Source organism: Pleurodeles waltl, chromosome 6 (assembly GCF_031143425.1).
Source record: "Pleurodeles waltl isolate 20211129_DDA chromosome 6, aPleWal1.hap1.20221129, whole genome shotgun sequence".
Lineage (NCBI taxonomy): Eukaryota > Metazoa > Chordata > Amphibia > Caudata > Salamandridae > Pleurodeles > Pleurodeles waltl.
Genome location: NC_090445.1, coordinates 10373635 through 10393266, shown reverse-complemented (window position 1 = coordinate 10393266; position 19632 = coordinate 10373635). Strand labels below are relative to the sequence as shown.

Below are 19632 nucleotides of genomic sequence, written 5' to 3'. Positions count from 1 at the left end.
CTGTGGTATAGTGCACCCTGCCTTAGGGCTGTAAGGCCTACTAGAGGGGTGACTTACCTATGCCACAGGCAGTGGGAGGTTGGCATGGCACCCTGAGGGGAGTGCCATGTCGACTTAGTCATTTTCTCCCTACCAGCACACACAAGCTGGCAAGCAGTGTGTCTGTGCTGAGTGAGGGGTCCCTAGGGTGGCATAAGACATGCTGCAGCCCTTAGAGACCTTCCCTGGCATCAGGGCCCTTGGTACCAGGGGTACCAGTTACAAGGGACTTACCTAGGTGCCAGGGTTGTGCCAATTGTGGAAACAATGGTACATTTTAGGTGAAAGGACACTGGTGCTGGGGCCTGGTTAGCAGGGTCCCAGCACACTTCTCAGTCAAGTCAGCATCAGTATCAGGCAAAAAGTGGGGGGTAACTGCAACAGGGAGCCATTTCTTTACACCTATCAATAAATGATGGCTGCCAACCTCAATTGTGAGCATTGGTGCTGCAATAGGAGTCCTCAGGCCCCATATCTCCTACATGGCTTCCTAAAGAGGCGACACTCAGGCTGTCTTTCTTCAACCTGCCCGATTTTCGTTCAGTGGATTATACAATGAGTCTACTAAAGACACTCCTCCTTTTAATAAGATGCAGGACAGCCGGAGTCTGGGTTTACAGAGAAAGTACACCAAAAACGTACCACCACCATAGTGAGGTTAGTGGGCGTCCCCTCCTATCTGACTGAGAGTGGCAAGAAGGTGTTTTCCCTGCAAAGATGGTCTGTCACTGGGGTCCCTGCCTTGCTGGAATGCTTGTGAGTGACTGCCAGAGATGGCGTTGGCGTCGCAGCACAAGCTTGCAGTCACATTCTGTGGTGTCACACTCCTCTCTCATAAGCCGGAGGCTGCTCGACCACACTACCCCCTAAAAGAGCACCTTGGGGCTGCTACAGCAAGCCCCTGACCACTAGTAAGGGAACCCCTGGAATCTGTGCTCGACATCTCATTTTGATCTATCATATAAAGAGCCAGCTTCCTACACGTGGGCATGGCTGCACAAGATTGCGTTTCCTTGCAGTCACATTCTGTGGTGTCAAGAGTCTAACGCAGTCTCCACAGTGAATGGAAACCCACCCAGTTTGTGGATTAAAAAGCACAGTTTGGAAAAACCAGATTACAAAGCAAGCTGTTATGGTTAGTCTGTTACTTTAACAGACAATTGTCCTACTGTTGATATGGAATAACATTACAGCCATTTATAAAAAATAAAACTTTTTTTTTTTTAGAACACACAATGCTGGTGAAATCGTTACTAATGGAGCCCATGGATCCCTAGAGGACTGGTTACATCTGTCTCAGTCTCCAGTGCCACCATATCATGGTCTCTCAACGGCTTGAAGGTGTTTTACGGAGTTTCTTGCAGTCTGAGGTTTATCACAAAACAGACAAATGCACACACACGTCAGACATTTCCAAACATCAGTTACCTTTGTAGCTTCCAGCTGGGATTCCAGTGTTCCGGATTCTTCCACCATGCAGGACCTGCACAGAGAAGACATGTAAGAACATGCACCCAGCGTACCCAGGATCACACATCAGGGCTGGAAATTAACACTTTCCTGCAGCAAAGGTGTCCTCTGTATTGGCATCAGAGGTTCATTCCCAATTCAGGCTCCATGTGGACTTGATCTGCAAGAACCACGTTAATTTCTAGCTCCATCTGCATAGCTGCCAAGTAGCTCCAGATCACACATAGCACCTGGTAACAGTCCTGGAAGTTTAGCCAACACCTTGCATGCTGGGATGTCTTAGCCTCATCGTATTAAAAGTGAAGCCATATGTTCCAGAATGTAACATGCTATTGGCTGAAAGTGTTGCATGACATGAGACCACTTAACCCCCATGTGCATTTGTAATGCAGTGAATTACGACCCAAGCAGGAAACACTTCCATGCAAACCTGCCGCTATCATGAGCCATGCTCAAAACCCCAATAACCTGCAGAACTGCAGCTACAAGATGAGCTACCCAGAGTCCCTGTAAACTAGAGAACTGCAGCCGTCAAGTCACGACCAGATGCTCTTCAACCTCCAGAACTGTCACCAGGCTGAGAGGTTCACCCATATACCCTGTATCCTACCAGTTAACCTGGAGAGCCAAGAATACTCTTCCTGGAGAGGGCACACTCTTCAGAATGGGAGTCCAATAAACTATGCCATGTGGCCGGCTGCAGCCTACCCTGCTTGCACCAGCAATCTCACGCGGCCAGAGCCGCCTCCTTCCCATTCCCCACCTTGTAACTGTAGGACCTGGACACGAACTGCTCACCCACCAGAGTACCATCCCTCAATCCTCTGGCCCAAGATTCTCCATCCCAGAAGGGCCACCCCATGCCAAGGCTACGCCTCCAAATCAGGAAGTCTTCTTGTCCCCACAAACTTAGCTCTACTCGATGTCTTCACCTAGAAGCCTCCTGGTTCAAAGAGCCTGTTCCTTCCTAATGAACCCTCTCCCAGGTACCCCCGTAAGTCCGCTGTCAGTCACTCTTCCATCATCCCCAGCCCCAAAAAAGGCTTTTTCAAACTCCCAAATACCTGGACCCCATTACATGGTTTTACCCCTGTAACCAGATCCACATCAGCAGAGCCCAGACTTTACGCACACAGGGCACATTGCTTGGAGTCAGATGCCTGACCCAACTCCCCTTCACCCACCCTTCACAGACCCTTGTGCGCACACACAGTGATAAGGGTGCAATTGTGTTCATGCGGAGTCACTGGGCATATGGGAGCGTCACACAGGTGGGGATGCAAAGCAGCTCTGCCCCTGGCACATCCAAGTCTCTGCACATTGAGGGGCTGCTCATGCCCAAACCGGACTAGGCAGCAGGGATGGCAGGCGGACCCTGCTGCCTGCGCCCCACGGGCTGTCAGAACGATCATACGAAGCACAGGCCATCTAGCCACTACAGAGGGTGGAAGGGAGAGGTGGGAGGCGAGTTCTCTGCTCGTGGTGAGGGTTAGTTAGAAGGCAGCAAACAGTGCTTCGAAACAAATCAGTGAAAGAAGAAAAGTAAGAGGAAAAACCTTCCAGAAAGATCATCCCCAACTTCATACTGATATACGTGAATGACGCGGCGATATGCTATGCTAGGCAGAGAAAGAAGACCAAAGGAGGAGGATCAGACAGGGACGTTAATGACGAGCATGGCGCACATCCTGAGCTGCGCATGAATGGCCAAGAGCCTACTGTCGCTGCCCTTGGGAACACAGTACTAGACTTCTCACACAGACAACTTCAATGATGCAGAGAACATGCACACCTGTGATTCCCTTGTCCCCCCGCATGACCACCACGTATCCATCCACCAAGAGAGCACACTCAGCCAGAAAGGGTGACCAGTTCGCTGCATATCCTGGAAGTCACTCAAATGGCTGAAGGGCCACATTTACCAGAATACGCTGATTTACTATAGTAAAGTCTAAGACTTGAAACATTGTGCTACCAACATGAAGTTACCTGCGGTGGCCGCTCTCCGATACAAATCCCAAGTTACACATCAAGTTTGAATACCTATAACCCAGGCTCTTCCAGGATGAATAAACGAATCCACTGACAAACAGGAAACACACATACTGGTAATTTATATCTCCCTTCACAAATTCAACAATACAACTCACAGCCATCATCATACACACAAGCACATATAGCCCAAATACACATACCTATATCCTCGCAAGAAAGCAAAAACCCCACCTCCCCCTAGAAAGAACTCTTCAATACAGAAATGAGGATACCCATCCACCCGGCAACGTAACTCACATCCAGGTTCACATGCACGAAGTATGGGCACCTGCAACACACTCCCGCTTCCCAACAATACAACTCACACCCAGCATCACAGTCCCCAAGAATGGATATCAGTAGCCATTTCACTTTCATTATCCCAAAATTCTTACATCTAGCAGCAGGCACATGCCATGGTTTACACATGATGGATTATAAAAAATAAAATAAACACTTTGATCCCTCTCCCGCAACCACTTGAGGCCTCCTGCCGAGCACAACCACTACACAGACAGCTACCCACTAATCAATTAGCAATTCTCTCAACTCCCTCAGACCCCAACAACTGCCCCGCTTTCACCCTGCACCTGCCTGAAAATCAACGACTGTACATGTGTAGTCTCACACGATGGTGCAAGAAAAATGCCACAATAAACTGCCGCAGGCAAGACTAATGCCAGCCAGAACACAGAACCTGGAGGCACTGTGTAGACTGCACCCTAGGGAGCTGGGTAGGACCACGCTTGAGGGCCGATACAAGGCCAGGTTTTGAGGGCGGACGAAGAGTGCAGGTCGCACTGGTAGGTCGACTGGGTGGCAAAGCTAAATTCCAAGAGCTAGATGGAAGGCCTGACTTGGAGACAAGTGAAAGAAACTAAGGAGCACAAAGAGCCTAAAAAAAAAAAGTCAAGTACAAAAGGTCTTTCCATTGGAGTTAAAAGGCACTAAAGCAATACTCTGGTCCCCCTCCCATTCTAACAAACAAGCATCTAGTGAAATAAAACAACATATTTACCCATCGAGTAGGTAGGTCCTGCAGAAGATGGTCCAGTGTTAAACAGCAGCGGGGAAAGAGGAAAAACAGTGACCAGTCAGAATAGGTGTGAGCTCAAAGCACTTCAACAACAAAGGCTACACTGATCGGGCTCCCAGGGGCATCGCACAAGACACTTAATGGCACTGCCCATAGAGGTGCCACCTGTGGACTTAAGGGCATCCTGCAAAGGGGAGGATTTTTAATGCCATGACCTAGAGGAGATGGGGGCAGTCTTCACAACCCCGGTTAGATGGCTCATAGTGGTGGTACAACTCTGGCATCCCTCCTGGCAGGGGTGGGGTGACAAAGATAAGGAGAATGAAAATGTCACTTACCCAGTGTACATCTGTTCGTGGCATCAGTCGCTGAGATTCACATGTTCTGCATAGCTCGCCATCTGGTGTTGGGTCGGAGTGTTACAAGTTGTTTTTCTTCGAAGAAGTCTTTCGAGTCACGGGACCGAGTGACTCCTCCTTTTGTCTCCATTGCGCATGGGCGTCGACTCCATCTTCGATTGTTTTCCCCGCAGAGGGTGAGGTAGGAGTTGTGTTGTAGTAATAGTGCCCATGCAATGGAGTGACTAAGTATGTACCTATTTAAGGTTAAAAATAATATATATACAAATGTACAAAGTTAAAGGTAACTTCCGAACTGCTACAGGCTTCCGGGGAGGCGGGTGGGCACATGTGAATCTCAGCGACTGATGCCACGAACAGATGTACACTGGGTAAGTGACATTTTCAGTTCGATGGCATCTGTCGCTGTAGATACACATGTTCTGCATAGACTAGTAAGCAGTTATCTCCCCAAAAGCAGTGGTTCAGCCTGTAGGAGTGGAAGTGGTTTGAAATAGGGTTCTTAACACGGCTTGACCTACTGTGGCTTGTTGTGCGGATAGCACGTCTACACAGTAGTGTTTGGTGAATGTGTGAGGCGTAAACCATGTGGCTGCATTACATATTTCATGCATGGGGATGTTTCCTAGAAAGGCCATGGTAGCACCTTTTTTTCTGGTTGAGTGTGCCCTTGGTGTAATGGGCAGCTGTCGTTTTGCTTTAAGGTAGCAGATTTGGATGCATTTAACTATCCATCTGGCTATACCTTGTTTTGATATTGGGTTACCTGCATGAGGTTTGTGGAATGCAATAAATAGTTGTTTAGTCTTTCTGATGTTTTTTGTTCTGTCAATGTAGTACATTAATGCTCTTTTGACATCTAATGTATGTAGTGCCCTCTCAGCTACGGAATCTGGCTGTGGGAAGAACACTGGTAGTTCCACCGTTTGATTTAGGTGGAACGGTGAAATAACCTTTGGTAAAAATTTTGGATTAGTCCTTAGGACGACTTTATTTTTGTGTAGTTGTATAAAAGGTTCTTGTATTGTAAACGCTTGAATTTCGCTTACTCTTCTTAGAGATGTAATGGCGATGAGAAATGCAACCTTCCAGGTTAGGAACTGTATTTCGCAAGAGTGCATGGGTTCAAAAGGTGGACCCATGAGTCTTGTTAAGACAACATTTAGGTTCCATGAAGGAACAGGTGGTGTTCTTGGTGGTATAATTCTTTTAAGGCCTTCCATGAATGCTTTAATGACTGGTATCCTATATAGGGAAGTTGAATAGGTAGTCTGCAGGTATGCGGATATTGCTGCAAGGTGTATTTTAATGGAAGAGAAAGCTAGCTTCGATTTTTGTAAATGAAGCAAGTAACCTACTACATCTTTTGGAGTTGTGTGTAATGGTTGTATCTGATTGTGATGGCAGTAACAAACAAATCTCTTCCATTTACTTGCATAGCAATGCCTAGTGGATGGTCTTCTGGCTTGCTTTATGACTTCCATACATTCTTGGGTAAGTTGTAAGTGACCGAATTCTAGGATTTCAGGAGCCAGATTGCTAGATTCAGCGATGCTGGGTCTGGATGTCTGATCTGTTGGTTGTGTTGTGTTAACAGATCCGGCCTGTTGGGCAATTTGATGTGAGGTACTACTGATAGGTCTAGCAGTGTTGTGTACCAGGGTTGTCTTGCCCAAGTTGGTGCTACTAATATGAGTTTGAGTTTGTTTTGACTCAATTTGTTTACCAGATAAGGAAGGAGAGGGAGAGGAGGAAAAGCGTAGGCAAATATCCCTGACCAGTTCATCCATAGGGCATTGCCTTGGGACTGCCTGTGTGGGTATCTGGATGCGAAGTTTTGGCATTTTGCGTTCTCTTTTGTTGCAAACAAGTCTATTTGAGGTGTTCCCCAGAGTGTGAAGTAAGTGTTCAGAATTTGGGGGTGAATTTCCCATTCGTGGACCCGTTGGTGATCTCGAGAGAGATTGTCTGCAAGTTGATTCTGGATCCCTGGAATAAACTGTGCTATTAGGCAAATTTGGTTGTGAATTGCCCATCTCCATATCTTTTGTGCCAATAGGCTCAACTGCGTTGAGTGTGTCCCCCCTTGTTTGTTTAGATAATACATTGTTGTCATGTTGTCTGTCTTGACAAGAATGTATTTGTGAGTTATAATCGGTTGGAAAGCTTTTAGTGCTTGAAAAACTGCTAGCAGTTCTAGGTGATTTATATGCAGTTTTGTTTGATGTACGTTCCATTGTCCTTGTATGTTGTGTTGATCGAGGTGTGCTCCCCACCCTGTCATGGAAGCATCTGTTATTACGTATTGTGGCACTGGGTCTTGGAAAGGCCGCCCTTTGTTCAAATTTATACTGTTCCACCATAGAAGCGAGAGGTAAGTTTGGCGGTCTATTAACACCAGATCTAGAAGGTGACCCTGTGCCTGTGACCACTGTGATGCTAGGCACTGTTGTAAGGGCCTCATGTGCAGTCTTGCGTTCGGGACAATGGCTATGCATGAGGACATCATGCCTAGGAGTTGTAATATCATCTTTGCTTGTATTGTTTGTGTTGGATACATGCGTTGTATGACTTTGTTGAAATTTTGAATTCTTTGTGGACTTGGAGTGGCTACTCCTTTTGTTGTGTCTATTATGGCTCCTAGGTATTGTTGTACTTTGCTCGGCCGAATGTTGGATTTTGCAAAGTTGACGGTGAAACCTAGTTTGTAGAGGGTTTGTATGACTTGATTTGTGTGGTGTGAGCACTTTGTCAGTGAATTGGTTTTGATTAGCCAGTCGTCTAGATACGGGAATACATGTATTTGCTGCCTTCTGATGTGTGCAGCGACTACTGCTAGACATTTTGTAAAGACTCTTGGTGCGGTTGTTAAACCAAAAGGCAATACTTTGAATTGGTAATGTATTCTTTTGAATACAAACCTTAGGTATTTCCTGTGCGATTGATGTATTGGTATGTGGAAATACGCGTCTTTGAGATCTAAGGTTGTCATGTAGTCCTGTTGCTTTAGCAATGGTAACACTTCTTGTAGCGTGACCATGTGAAACTGTTCTGATTTGATGTAGGTGTTTAGTATTCTGAGGTCTAGGATTGGTCTCAGTGTTTTGTCCTTTTTTGGTATTAAGAAGTACAGTGAATAAACTCCTGTGTTTATTTGTGTGTTTGGGACTAATTCGATTGCATTCTTTTGCAATAATGCTTGAACTTCTATTTCCAGAAGGTCTGAATGTTGTTTTGACAATTTCTGTGCTTTTGGTGGTATGTTTGGAGGGAATTGTAGGAATTCTATGCAATAACCATGTTGGATAATTGCTAGAACCCAAGTGTCTGTAGTGATTTCCTCCCATGCTTTGTAATAATGACCTATTCTTCCCCCCACTGGTGTTGTGTGGAGGGGGTGAGTGACATCTGAGTCACTGCTTGGTTGTAGGGGTTTTGGGGCTTTGAAATTTTCCCCTATTCCTAGGGAATTGTCCTCTGTGTTGGCCCCGAAAGCCTCCCCTGTACTGTCCCTGGTAGCTGGACGGTGTTGCCTGCGAGGTGCTGGCTTGTGTGGCCTGACCCCGAAACCCCCCTCTAAAGGGTGTCTTGCGGAAGGTGCTGTAGGTTCCTCTGCTCTGCGGGGAGTAGAGTGCGCCCATGGCTTTAGCAGTGTCAGTGTCTTTTTTAAGTTTCTCAATCGCCGTGTCCACTTCTGGACCGAACAGTTGTTTTTCGTTGAATGGCATATTGAGCACTGCCTGCTGTATCTCTGGCTTAAACCCAGATGTTCGTAGCCATGCGTGCCTTCTGATGGTCACAGATGTATTAATTGTCCTTGCAGCTGTGTCCGCTGCGTCCATAGAGGAGCGTATCTGGTTATTTGATATGTTCTGTCCTTCCTCAACCACCTGCTTTGCCCTCTTTTGAAGTTCTTTGGGTAGGTGCTCAATGAGATGTTGCATCTCATCCCAATGTGCCCTGTCATAGCGCGCAAGTAGTGCTTGGGAGTTAGCGATGCGCCACTGGTTTGCAGCCTGTACTGCGACTCTCTTTCCAGCTGCATCGAACTTGCGGCTCTCTTTATCTGGGGGTGGTGCATCCCCAGATGTGTGGGAGTTGGCTCTTTTCCTAGCCGCTCCTACTACGACAGAATCTGGTGGCAGCTGTGTGGTGATGAAAACAGGGTCTGTAGGAGGTGCCTTATACTTCTTTTCCACCCTTGGTGTTATTGCCCTACTTTTGACCGGCTCTTTGAATATTTCTTTTGCGTGCCGAAGCATACCAGGGAGCATAGGCAGGCTTTGGTAGGAGCTGTGGGTGGAGGAGAGGGTGTTGAATAAAAAGTCATCCTCGACTTGTTCTGAGTGGAGGTCTACGTTGTGGAATTGTGCTGCTCTAGCCACCACCTGAGAATATGCTGTGCTGTCTTCTGGTGGTGATGGCTTTGTAGGATATCTCTCTGGACTGTTATCTGACACTGGGGCGTCATATAAGTCCCAAGCGTCTTGATCCTGATCACCTTGGCTCATGGTGGTGTGAGCCGGGGAATGTGATGGAGTTTGTGCTGGTGAGACGTTAATTACAGGTGGAGGAGAGGGAGGCGGAGTCACCTTTTTCGCCGTTTTTTGTTGTGGTGCTTGATCTGTTTGAAACTCTAGTCTCCTCTTTCTCCTAACAGGGGGAAGGGTGCTTATCTTCCCTGTCCCTTGCTGTATGAAAATCCGTTTTTGCGTATGGTCCACTTCGGTGGATTGCAGCTCTTCCTCAAACCTATGCTTTCGCATTTGAGAGGACAGCGATTGCTCCTCTGTATAGGAGCCTGAAACTGGGTCGGTTGCGGGTTGTTTCGGCACCGAAACCCTGACTGTATCTTTTTTCGGCTCCGAGGTGACTTTTTTCTTTTTTGGAGTCGAAACCTCTCGGCGTCGATCTTCGTCGGTGCCGCTGTCTCGGCGTCGAGCCGTGTCTACACCGCTTTCTCGGTGTCGATGTTTTTCACCAGCACTTTCTCGATCCCGAGAAGGCTGCGTGCCGGTGTCTCGACCGGAGTCGGACGATCTCGGCACTGTTTGGGCCTTTTTCGGTGCCGACGGTTGGTCACCGGATTTATGGGTCAAGCCATGGCCTGGTGGCAGTGGCGTCCCCTGGGCCTTGTCACTTTTCTTATGGGTTGTTTTCGACGTCTTACTCACAGTTCTTTGATCGTCGAATTCTTCAGAGTCCGATTCGTGGATCGAAAAGGTTTCTTCTTCCTCTTGTTCCTCGAACTCTCGGTGAGCTGTCGGCGTGGACGCCATCTGAAGTCTTCTGGCTCGACGGTCACGGAGTGTTTTTCGGGACCGGAACGCACGACAGGCCTCGCAGGTTTCTTCACTGTGCTCAGGTGACAGGCACAGGTTACAGACCAAGTGTTGGTCTGTATACGGGTATTTGCTGTGGCATTTGGGACAGAAACGGAACGGGGTCCGTTCCATCGGCGTTGTTCTACACGCGGTCGGGCCGACCAGGCCCCGACGGGGTATCGAAAACTACCCCGAAGGGCACCGGAGCGCTTCGATGTTCGATGCGGTGTTGAATCTAACTACGCCGATCCCGAACGCAACAATACAGACGAAAATCTTCCGAAATTTAGCTAACTTTCCGTTCCGAAACTCGGAGCGACAGGAACATGTCCGAACCCGATGGCGGAAAGAAAACAATCGAAGATGGAGTCGACGCCCATGCGCAATGGAGGCAAAAGGAGGAGTCACTCGGTCCCGTGACTCGAAAGACTTCTTCGAAGAAAAACAACTTGTAACACTCCGACCCAACACCAGATGGCGAGCTATGCAGAACATGTGTATCTACAGCGACAGATGCCATCGAACCTTACATTTACAAAAAAAAAAAAAGTTTCTCTAAAATTTACTAACTTCATAAAGGTTGCTACGTTTCCTCAACTTTACCCACTACTGCTTATTCTTGCCTCCCCCGCCAAAACCTATGCACAAGCCAACAAACTGCTCTGTAAGCAAGACATCAGGTAACTGGTCTCTGAAACCCATCTCCTTGTTGGGACTGAAAAGGTTGTCTCCGTTGAACATCCTTTGTGTTCTGAAGGAAGTACTGTGCCTCTGCAGAGTGGAGAAGACACTGCTACTTCTGTGGACCTACTCGTGAGTATTAAAAGCAGCTCTCAGTGAGGATCACTGCACTGTGTACCTACACTCAGAGGACCTCTATGCCCAGAGAGGATGAGGTTAGCGAGTTTACCTGGTTTCCTGAATCCACTGGTGGAAGGCGTTGGCATGTTGTGCAAACTCTTGGCGCAGCTTGTCATTTTCTTCCTGTCGCCGTTGCTCCTTCTGTAGTTCCAACTCACGTTCCTACAACAGGAATAAATGGCATTTTAAAGTGCACGGGAAAGCAATTCCCCAATAACCATGTCCCAACAGTAAATCACGAGCAGAAGCATTACTGAGCTACCCATGTCCCCCTGGGAGCTGTGCAGATATAAGGAACCAGTTACTTGCCTGGGACAAGCTTAACACTGCAGCAGATTCACAGGCTGGGCCTCACTCCCCTATCTAGTGGTTGAAAAACATCCTTGTTTAAAAATAATTATTTTGTCGTGGATGCCTAACCATAGGAGGTGATTGAACTCAAACAAGTCAGTGTAAAACCACATTCTATGTACACTTAATCCTAGTACCTAATTGTAGGGCTCGGAACGCCATCCTGTTTTCTTAAATCTGTAGGTTGTCAGGTCATTTGAAGGGGTGGGAGAATCACATATGTCCACAATGCCCAGCGCCTTAGAGGTCATCGCCAGACTGTGTTCACTGATCGTGGGAGGGAGTGTAGGGTTAATTAAATCTGCAAGAGTAGTGTGTCTGTCACCCTTGCCCAGGGACGCAGGAGAGCTGCAGTAAAATCTACAGTAACACACTGGGTCTGCAATCCCATCACAACAGCCAGTCTCCGTTCTCCTTACTGACTTCCCTGGCCAACTGTAATACAGACACCGCTCCACCTGCTCAACTGTAATACAGACATTGCACCGGCTGCTCAACTGTAATACAGACACCGCTCCGGCTGCTCAACTGCAATACAGACACCGCTCCGGCTGCTCAACTGCAATACAGACACCGCTTGTAAGGAAATGCCACCTTGGCATGGTGACCCCCTGACTTTTTGCCTTTGCTGATGCCAAGTTAGGATTTGAAAGTGTGCTGGGACCCTGCCAATCTTTCCCTAAACTGTACCTTTGTCTCTACAATTGGCACAATCCTGGCACCCAGGTAAGTCCCTTGTAACTGGTACCCCTGGTACCAAGGGCCCTGGTGCCAGGGAAGGTCTCTAAGGGCTGCAGCATGTCTTATGCCACCCTGGGGACTCCTCACTCAGCACAGACACAATGCTTGACAGCTTGTGTGTACTGGTGGGGAGAAAATGACTAAGTAGACATGGCACTCCCCTCAGAGTGCCATGCCAACCTCACACTGCCTACGGCATAGATAAGTCATCCCTCTAGCAGGCCTTACAGCCCTAAGGCAGTGTGCACTACACCACAGGCGAGGGCATAGGTGCATGAGCACTAGGCCCCTACAGTGTAAGCAAAACCTTAGACATTGTAAGTGCAGGGTAGCCATAAGAATATATGGTCTGGGAGTCTGTCAAACACGAACTCCACAGCACCATAATGGCTGCACTGAAAACTGGGAAGTTTGAATACAAACTTCTCAGCACAATAAATGCACACTGATGCCAGTGTGCAATTTATTGTAACATGCACCCAAAGGGCATCTTAGGGATGCCCCCTGAATACCAATCCGACTTCTAGTGTAGGCTGACCAGTTCCTGCCACAAACCAAACAAGTTGCTGGCCACATGTGGAGAGTGCCTTTGACACACTATGGCCAGGAACAAAGCTTCACACCTCCCCCTGCAGGAGCTGTAACACCTGGGGGTGAGCCGTGAGCCTTTGGTTACATACAGCGCCCCAGGGCATCCCAGCTAGTGAAGATTGAAAAATGCACACAGAGAAGCCCCCCTAAAATTCCCCCAACTCTCTCGAGTGTGGCTGACCAGGTATGCCAGCCTGCCACCACCAGACAAGTTTGATCCCCATGGGGTGAGAGCCTTCGTGCCCTCTGGGGTCAGGAACAAAGCCTGCTTGGGGTGGAGGTGCTTCACATCTCCCCCCTGCAGGAACTACAACCCCAGGCAGAGGATTTTGCAGCATCCTAGGAGAGAACCAGCTACCGGCGAGGACTGAGAAGGACAATCTCTCAGAAGCCAGGAGACTCCAGGCAGTTGCTCACGATAAAGAAACTGCTGCTAATCAAAAAGTAAATAGGCTCCTTGTAACTGAAGAGGAGACTATTCTGTGCCAGATCCCTTCCCCACCAGCACTCAAACATCTTTCCCATTACCTTGATGATCTTCTGCAGGTTGCGCCACGTCTCCTCTAGCGCCTCCATTGTGAACCAGGTGTACGGGTTGGAAGCCACGCGGAAGCTCTTGATCTGTCGGTCCAGCTCAGCCAGCTGATTGAAATCCGCCTGAGCAGAGCTCAGCGAGTTGCGGAAAGCATCGTGCGCCTCTCGTAAAGCCTTGATCTCCTCCAACGAGTTACAACGCACTGGGTCAGTCAGATCCTCTTCCGCATTCTCGAACCAGCTGTTAAATGCAGAGGCCTTCTTGGCAAACGTCAGGAACAAATCTTCTACCTGTAGAAAAAAATATTTCATATTAAGCAGCTATCATCTCTTGGTGAGCTCTCGCCACGATTTCTCTACAAAAGCTAACACCAAGTAACTGGAGAGTCAGATTATTAAATGGTAAACATACAGCTATATCAATTGAGGAAGGCAGCTCTAAAGACCCCATTCCACTTACTTTCTTCCTCTGAGCTATCACAGGTAGGTGTATTCACCCCAAGAGGCACCCACTGCACCAACATTTCTCTCCTGCAGGCTCCAACTTCATCCCATGACATTAATCCCTGTTCTTTGCTATTTACAGGCGCTCCACCACCGAGCACTACTTCTGCACCTTCCTTCCTCTTCCCTGCAGCTCCACCACCGACCACTACTTCTGCAACTTCCTTCCTCTTCCCTGCAGCTCCACCACCGACCACTACTTCTGCACCTTCCTTCCTCTTCCTTACAGTTCACCACCGACCACTACTTCTGCACCTTCCTTCCTCTTCCCTGCCGTTCCACCACCAACCACTACTTCTGCAACTTCCTTCCTCTTCCCTGCAGTTCCACCACCAACCACTAATCTGCATCTTCCTTCCTCTTCCCTGCAGTTCCACCATTCGACAACTACTTCTGCAACTTCCTTCTTCTTCCCTGCAGCTCCACCAGCAACCACTACTTCTGCACCTTCCTTCCTCTGCCCTGCAGCTCCACCACCAACCACCATCTCTGCACCTTACTTCCTCTTCCCTGCAGCTCCACCACCAACCACTATCTCTGCACCTTACTTCCTCTTCCCTGCAGCTCCACCACCAACCACTATCTCTGCAGCTCCACCACCAACCACTACTTCTGTACCTTACTTCCCCTAACCTGCAGCTCCACCACCGACCACTACTTCTGCATCTTCCTTCCTCTTCCCTGTAGCTCCACCACCGACCACTACTTCTGCACCTGCCTTCCTCTTCCCTGCAGCTCTACCACCAACCACTGATCTGAACCTCCCTTCCTCTTCCCTACAGCTCCACCACTGACCACTACTTCTGCACCTTCCTCTTCCCTGCAGCTCCACCACCAACCACTGATCTGCACCTTCCTTCCTCTTCGCTGCAGCTCCACCACCAACCACTGATCTGCACCTTCCTTCCTCTTCCCTGCAGCTCCACCACCAACCACTGATCTGCACCTTCCTTCCTCTTCCCTGCAGCTCCACCACCGACCACTATCCTGCATCTTCAGCATTGCATCCATTCATCAATATTCCCTTTACAAGCCTCCATTCAGCTATTCCCTCACACTGATGCACCTCGTTTCATTATACGGCCCTTCCCTCTACTATCCCATTGCATTGTCCATTTTAGCACAACATGTTTCACTTCTGAAACCGCGGCAAAAGGAGATTCATTGTCACGCTTCAGTCAAAATGCTCTTTACCTATTACACAGTTTACTGACCAATTAGCTTCCACCCAGGACATCCCATTACATCTGTTTTCTTGAGGTCTCTGTTTAAATACACCAGGTGCGGCTAAACTTGTATCCATCTTGGCTCATTTGTGGTTTTTTATGTTGTGTTTGCCACCACAACAAGGATCCCTGCCACTCAACATTTCTCTGCTCACTCCTCTGAGAATGAATGACTTGGAGCCTTCTCTCGCCTAAGGAACCCCTCACCAAACACAGTGATGCCATCTCAGGCTGTGTGTCTTGTTGCAGACAAAAGTGAAAACACGACCTGTCACACATCCCCGTATGTCTCCTACCACTGCATATGATATTTGTAAGTCACCCCTACAGAAGGTCTTCTTGCCCTAAGGCAGGGTGCATTATATCACATGTGAGGATATATCACATGTGAGGACATATCGGCATGAGCAGATATACCCCTGCTATGTCTTTGTCAAGTCTTCTCTGAACACAGGGATGTTTGGTATCAAACAACTCATTAATAAACTCACTGATTCCAGTGAAGGATTTATTAATACATGCACCACAGGGCACCTTAGAGGTGCCATGAAAATCCTATAGCTACTGTGTTGACTGACTGGTCTCAACCAGCTCAGCCACCACAGATATTTCTGACCTCCTGAGGTAAGAGCCTATGCTCTCAGAGGCCAGGAACAAAGTCTGCTCTGGGCGGAGGTGTTGACACCTCTTTCATGCAGGATGTACATTGCGGGGCGGGATGCTTCAAAGGTCCAGCCGCATTTGTCATGCAACCCAGGTTGCTTCAGGTGGCAGAGATGACCAAACCCCTGTCCTGACCCCACTCTTGGAGGCAAGACAGGCAGGAAAATTAGTAAGATTAGGAGGTGTGCCCTTATCCAGCCACACTCACCCCTAAGGTGGACCAGCTGATGTGGACACCACTTTTCAAATTCTTCCATTCTGGTTTTGGACAGAATTAGCATTTTAGGGTCAGGCTTATGCCCACTTCCCTCCAGGAGTGGTCGATACAGGTTGTAGACACACTAAAGGTAGGGAACCCATTGGCTGCTACCTGGCACTCCACTTAAAAAAAAAAACCAAATTGAGTTCTTAGGTGGCACCCCTCATACCAAGGACTCCGATTCAACGGATCAAGAGGAGGACGAAGAAGAATCACTGCCTGGCAAGAACAGCAGAACGGCTGAGAACGTTTGGCACAACACCCTGCCTGCAACTCTCGACAATCGCAACTGTGACTCGTCCTGCAAGCTGGAGAACTACCAGAGCCTCGAGTAGCCTGCCAGCACCTCTAAAATTGCCACCAGTCTCCTTTGGAGTAGAAGAGCTACTTCCCTGCAGTCTGCAGATACAAACAAGCAGAGTCTGGTCCACCGACTTGCAGCTCCCCAGCCCGAATGATGCTACAGACAACCAGGAGGAGGTGCTCGTGCTCTGGAGGACCAGACCTGTCTCCCCAGGAAGTGTGAAGACATTAGGATCCACCAGAGCCGTGCAGCACCAACTCCTGGGGCATTGGACACCCTGCACCAAACACTATCAGTGAGTCTAATATGGATTCCTACTGGACTGACTGCATGACTGAGCAGCTATCTAGGGACATCAGCATCATGGAGATCCACTTTGGGAGTGGCCCAGCTGTCCTGATTTTGCCCCTGCCAGCTGTTTGTCCCTAATCACGAGGAGCATCTTTGCACACTAGGTCCAGCCGCCCTAATCACTCTGCATCAGAGACCCCAAGCCTGGGGACGAAGAACCAGCTGTGCCCCATTGGTCTAAGACCCCTTGAAACCCAAGCCCCTGTTTGGGAGCTCTCAGAATGGTCCCCCAAGTCCCCCTGTGCAGCCTGTCTCCAGGTGGTCCCCCATTCACTGCAGCATGCCCAGCTACAACCTCACCAGCACCCTGCTCCCAGTGAAACCGGGCCCCTCCCGAGGAACTGCTGGTGGTATTTTGGACCTTGGCCCATTACAACCTCACCAGCACCCTGCTCCCAGTGAAACCCGGGCCCCTCCCGAGGAACTGCTGGTGGTATTTTGGACCTTGGCCCACTACAACCTCACCAGCACCCTGCTCCCAGTGAACCCGGGCCCCTCCCGAGGAACTGCTGGTGGTATTTTGGACCTTGGCCCACTACAACCTCGAATCCTGAAGGTGAAACCCTGAAAGCGACTATTTCTACACATCATTGCTTTTTCCTTCCATAGGATTGCTTTGTGCTTAGAGGTGCACAGGGTTGAATGCTTTACTTACCTGTAAAAATTTATAAAAACAGTAATTACTCTTTCACAAAGTTCTTGGTCTCAAAACATATATAAAAGGTTATTTTTCTAAATTGGTCTCAGATTTATTCTGAGTGTGTCATGTATTTGCCTCTGAGTACAACAAATGCTTAACACTGCCCTCTGATAAGTGTAACTGCTCGTCCACACTACCACAAAAAAGTTAGTCCTCTACTTTTGCCTCTGCAGCACCCGTTGGGAATCCACTGGACTCTGCACAGTGCACTTCTTTAGTGCACCGTATAGAGAGCCAGCCTCCTACCCCCTTCCTCTCTACGCTACTCTTTGCCTGTTCTTTCTGATGCTGGAGGATATCGTCCGTGAATGAGACACCTTCATAATGCCATCACCGCGAGTGAAACGTACTGGACAGTCCCGTCTGCGGCCTTCCCTTCCAATTCTTGTACTTCCCTTGGAATGGCATCCAGAGACCTGGCCGTCACAAGTGGAGGGCAGAGAGGGGCAGTTGCCCCATTGTCCTTCAGCACCAGTTACCGATAGATTTTAACTGTAAGCATTGCCTGCTGTCTTCAGTAACAAGGCTGTGTGTACGGATAAACAGGTTCATGGCACCAGACCCCTGGAGCACATTCTTTAATAGACTGAAGCAGCTGCTGCTGATCACACCCGGACAAGATGAAAGCAGCATCCACAGGGCAAGACATTACATTTTTGCTGCAGGCCTCAAACTGTCTGACAGGCCGGTCCGTGGAACAGACTCCCCAAGATGCGTCTCTGCTCCCCTGGTTCTACCGCCTGCTACGCGTCCTCACCTTTCTGTAGTGCTCCTGGGCTTGCAGCAGCTTCTCTTTCCTAGCAGCAGAGTTGGAGAGCAGCTGGTTCCAGCGCTTCATCAGGCTGGCATGGCGCGCCTCGATGGCCTTCGACTGCACGTGCTTGGCTGCCAGCAGCTGGTCCTTCAGTGCAGTGATGTTGGTGATGCCCTCCTGCTGGAAGGCTTGCAAACCAGCATCAAAGGTTTCCTTGAGTTGAAAGGAGAAGAACACAGCATTAGCAAAGCATGCAGATACTGTGAGCCCATCTGGAGCTGATGCAACAGGGTCGCTTGCTGGCACTCACCTGCTTTGTCAGGAGTGTCTGCACCGAGGAGAGATCGCGGCCATAGTCGTCGGTCTTCAGACTGTTCTCCTTCTCACCTGGAGAAAGTAAATTGAAACATCAGCACCTGCTCTACTCTGCTCAGCCTCCGTCATGTGCCTGCACATTCTCAACTATCCAGTCTGTAGCACACAAGAGCCCGCTCCTCAAAGACATGACCACAGCGAAAAAACAGAAACCCTTTCTTAATGACCAATGGCTGTGGGATTATCTGGGAATTACAGGGTGCTGAAATGTTAACGTGGAACTCTCGCCCTGTATCTGCCTAAAACTTTACAGAACAGTGTAAATGCATGAAGACTGATCCTGGAAAGTAAGGAACAGAATGCTTATGGTTGGGAGCAATATAAGAAGAAACTAAAAAGAAATGACAATATAGAGTACTTGGTCATAGAACATGATTTCTGAATGCAAACTCTACATTTGGATTGTATGTGAGAAGCCTAAGCACGTACGGTCTAACCTGCTTGTTAGAAAAGCAACCAATGAAGGCGGCGTGGTGTGCACACGCATGTGTCTGCCTGTGCATGCACGTAGAAATACACTTTTGTGTCACTTACACGTGGCAATTTGTGAGCTCCAGTACATCCTGAATGGTGTTTGGGCTAATGGTGGTTGGGGTCTTCTTGCACATTTCCCCCACCAGGCGCTGAATTAGCAGCAATACTTCTAGACATCAAGGTCAGTAGTAAAAATACCAGGAAGGTTTACACAGATCAAACTGCTAATGTGAATCTTTTGTTCGATGACTAAACAAATACATTGTAAATACCAGAGATCACAAGCAGGGAAGACACCCAACCCTTCCCTTCATAGGGAAACATTCCCCTGAGAGCACCATCGTGGGCAGTGTAGAAATGCAGCATGTCTGGTGACACTAGCTTTGAGTTTGAGGTTGTGTAAGGAAATGCCTCCTTGGCATGGTTACCCCCTGACTTTTTGCCTTTGCTGATGCCAAGTTATGATTTGAAAGTGTGCTGAGGCCTGCTAATCAGGCCCCAGCACCAGTGTTCTCTCCCTAACCTGTACTTTTGTTACCACAATTGGCACACCCTGGCATCCAGGTAAGTCCCTTGTAACTGGTACCCCTGGTACCAAGGGCCCTGATGCCAGGGAAGGTCTCTAAGGGCTGCAGCATGTCTTATGCCACCCTGGGGACCCCTCACTCAGCACAGACACACT

The 19632-nt window shown here is 48.7% G+C and overlaps 1 protein-coding gene across 6 annotated transcripts in view; it reads right to left on the bottom strand.

The window, feature by feature from the left end:
* The window catches only part of SPTAN1 (spectrin alpha, non-erythrocytic 1), a 316746-nt gene that overhangs the window by 32386 nt on the left and 264728 nt on the right, over positions 1-19632 (bottom strand). For 4 of the 6 annotated variants that reach the window (XM_069237004.1, XM_069237007.1, XM_069237003.1 and 1 more), the window contains 6 exons: positions 18412-18488; positions 18105-18314; positions 13335-13631; positions 11173-11285; positions 4562-4579; positions 1468-1522 (listed from right to left, as the gene is read on the bottom strand). In XM_069237004.1, coding sequence (XP_069093105.1) covers positions 1468-1522; positions 4562-4579; positions 11173-11285; positions 13335-13631; positions 18105-18314; positions 18412-18488 — 770 coding nt within the window. Of the gene's footprint in view, positions 1-1467; positions 1523-3019; positions 3129-4561; positions 4580-11172; positions 11286-13334; positions 13632-18104; positions 18315-18411; positions 18489-19632 lie in introns of those variants that run through there. The other 2 variants (XM_069237009.1, XM_069237008.1) reach the window with 2 other exon arrangements.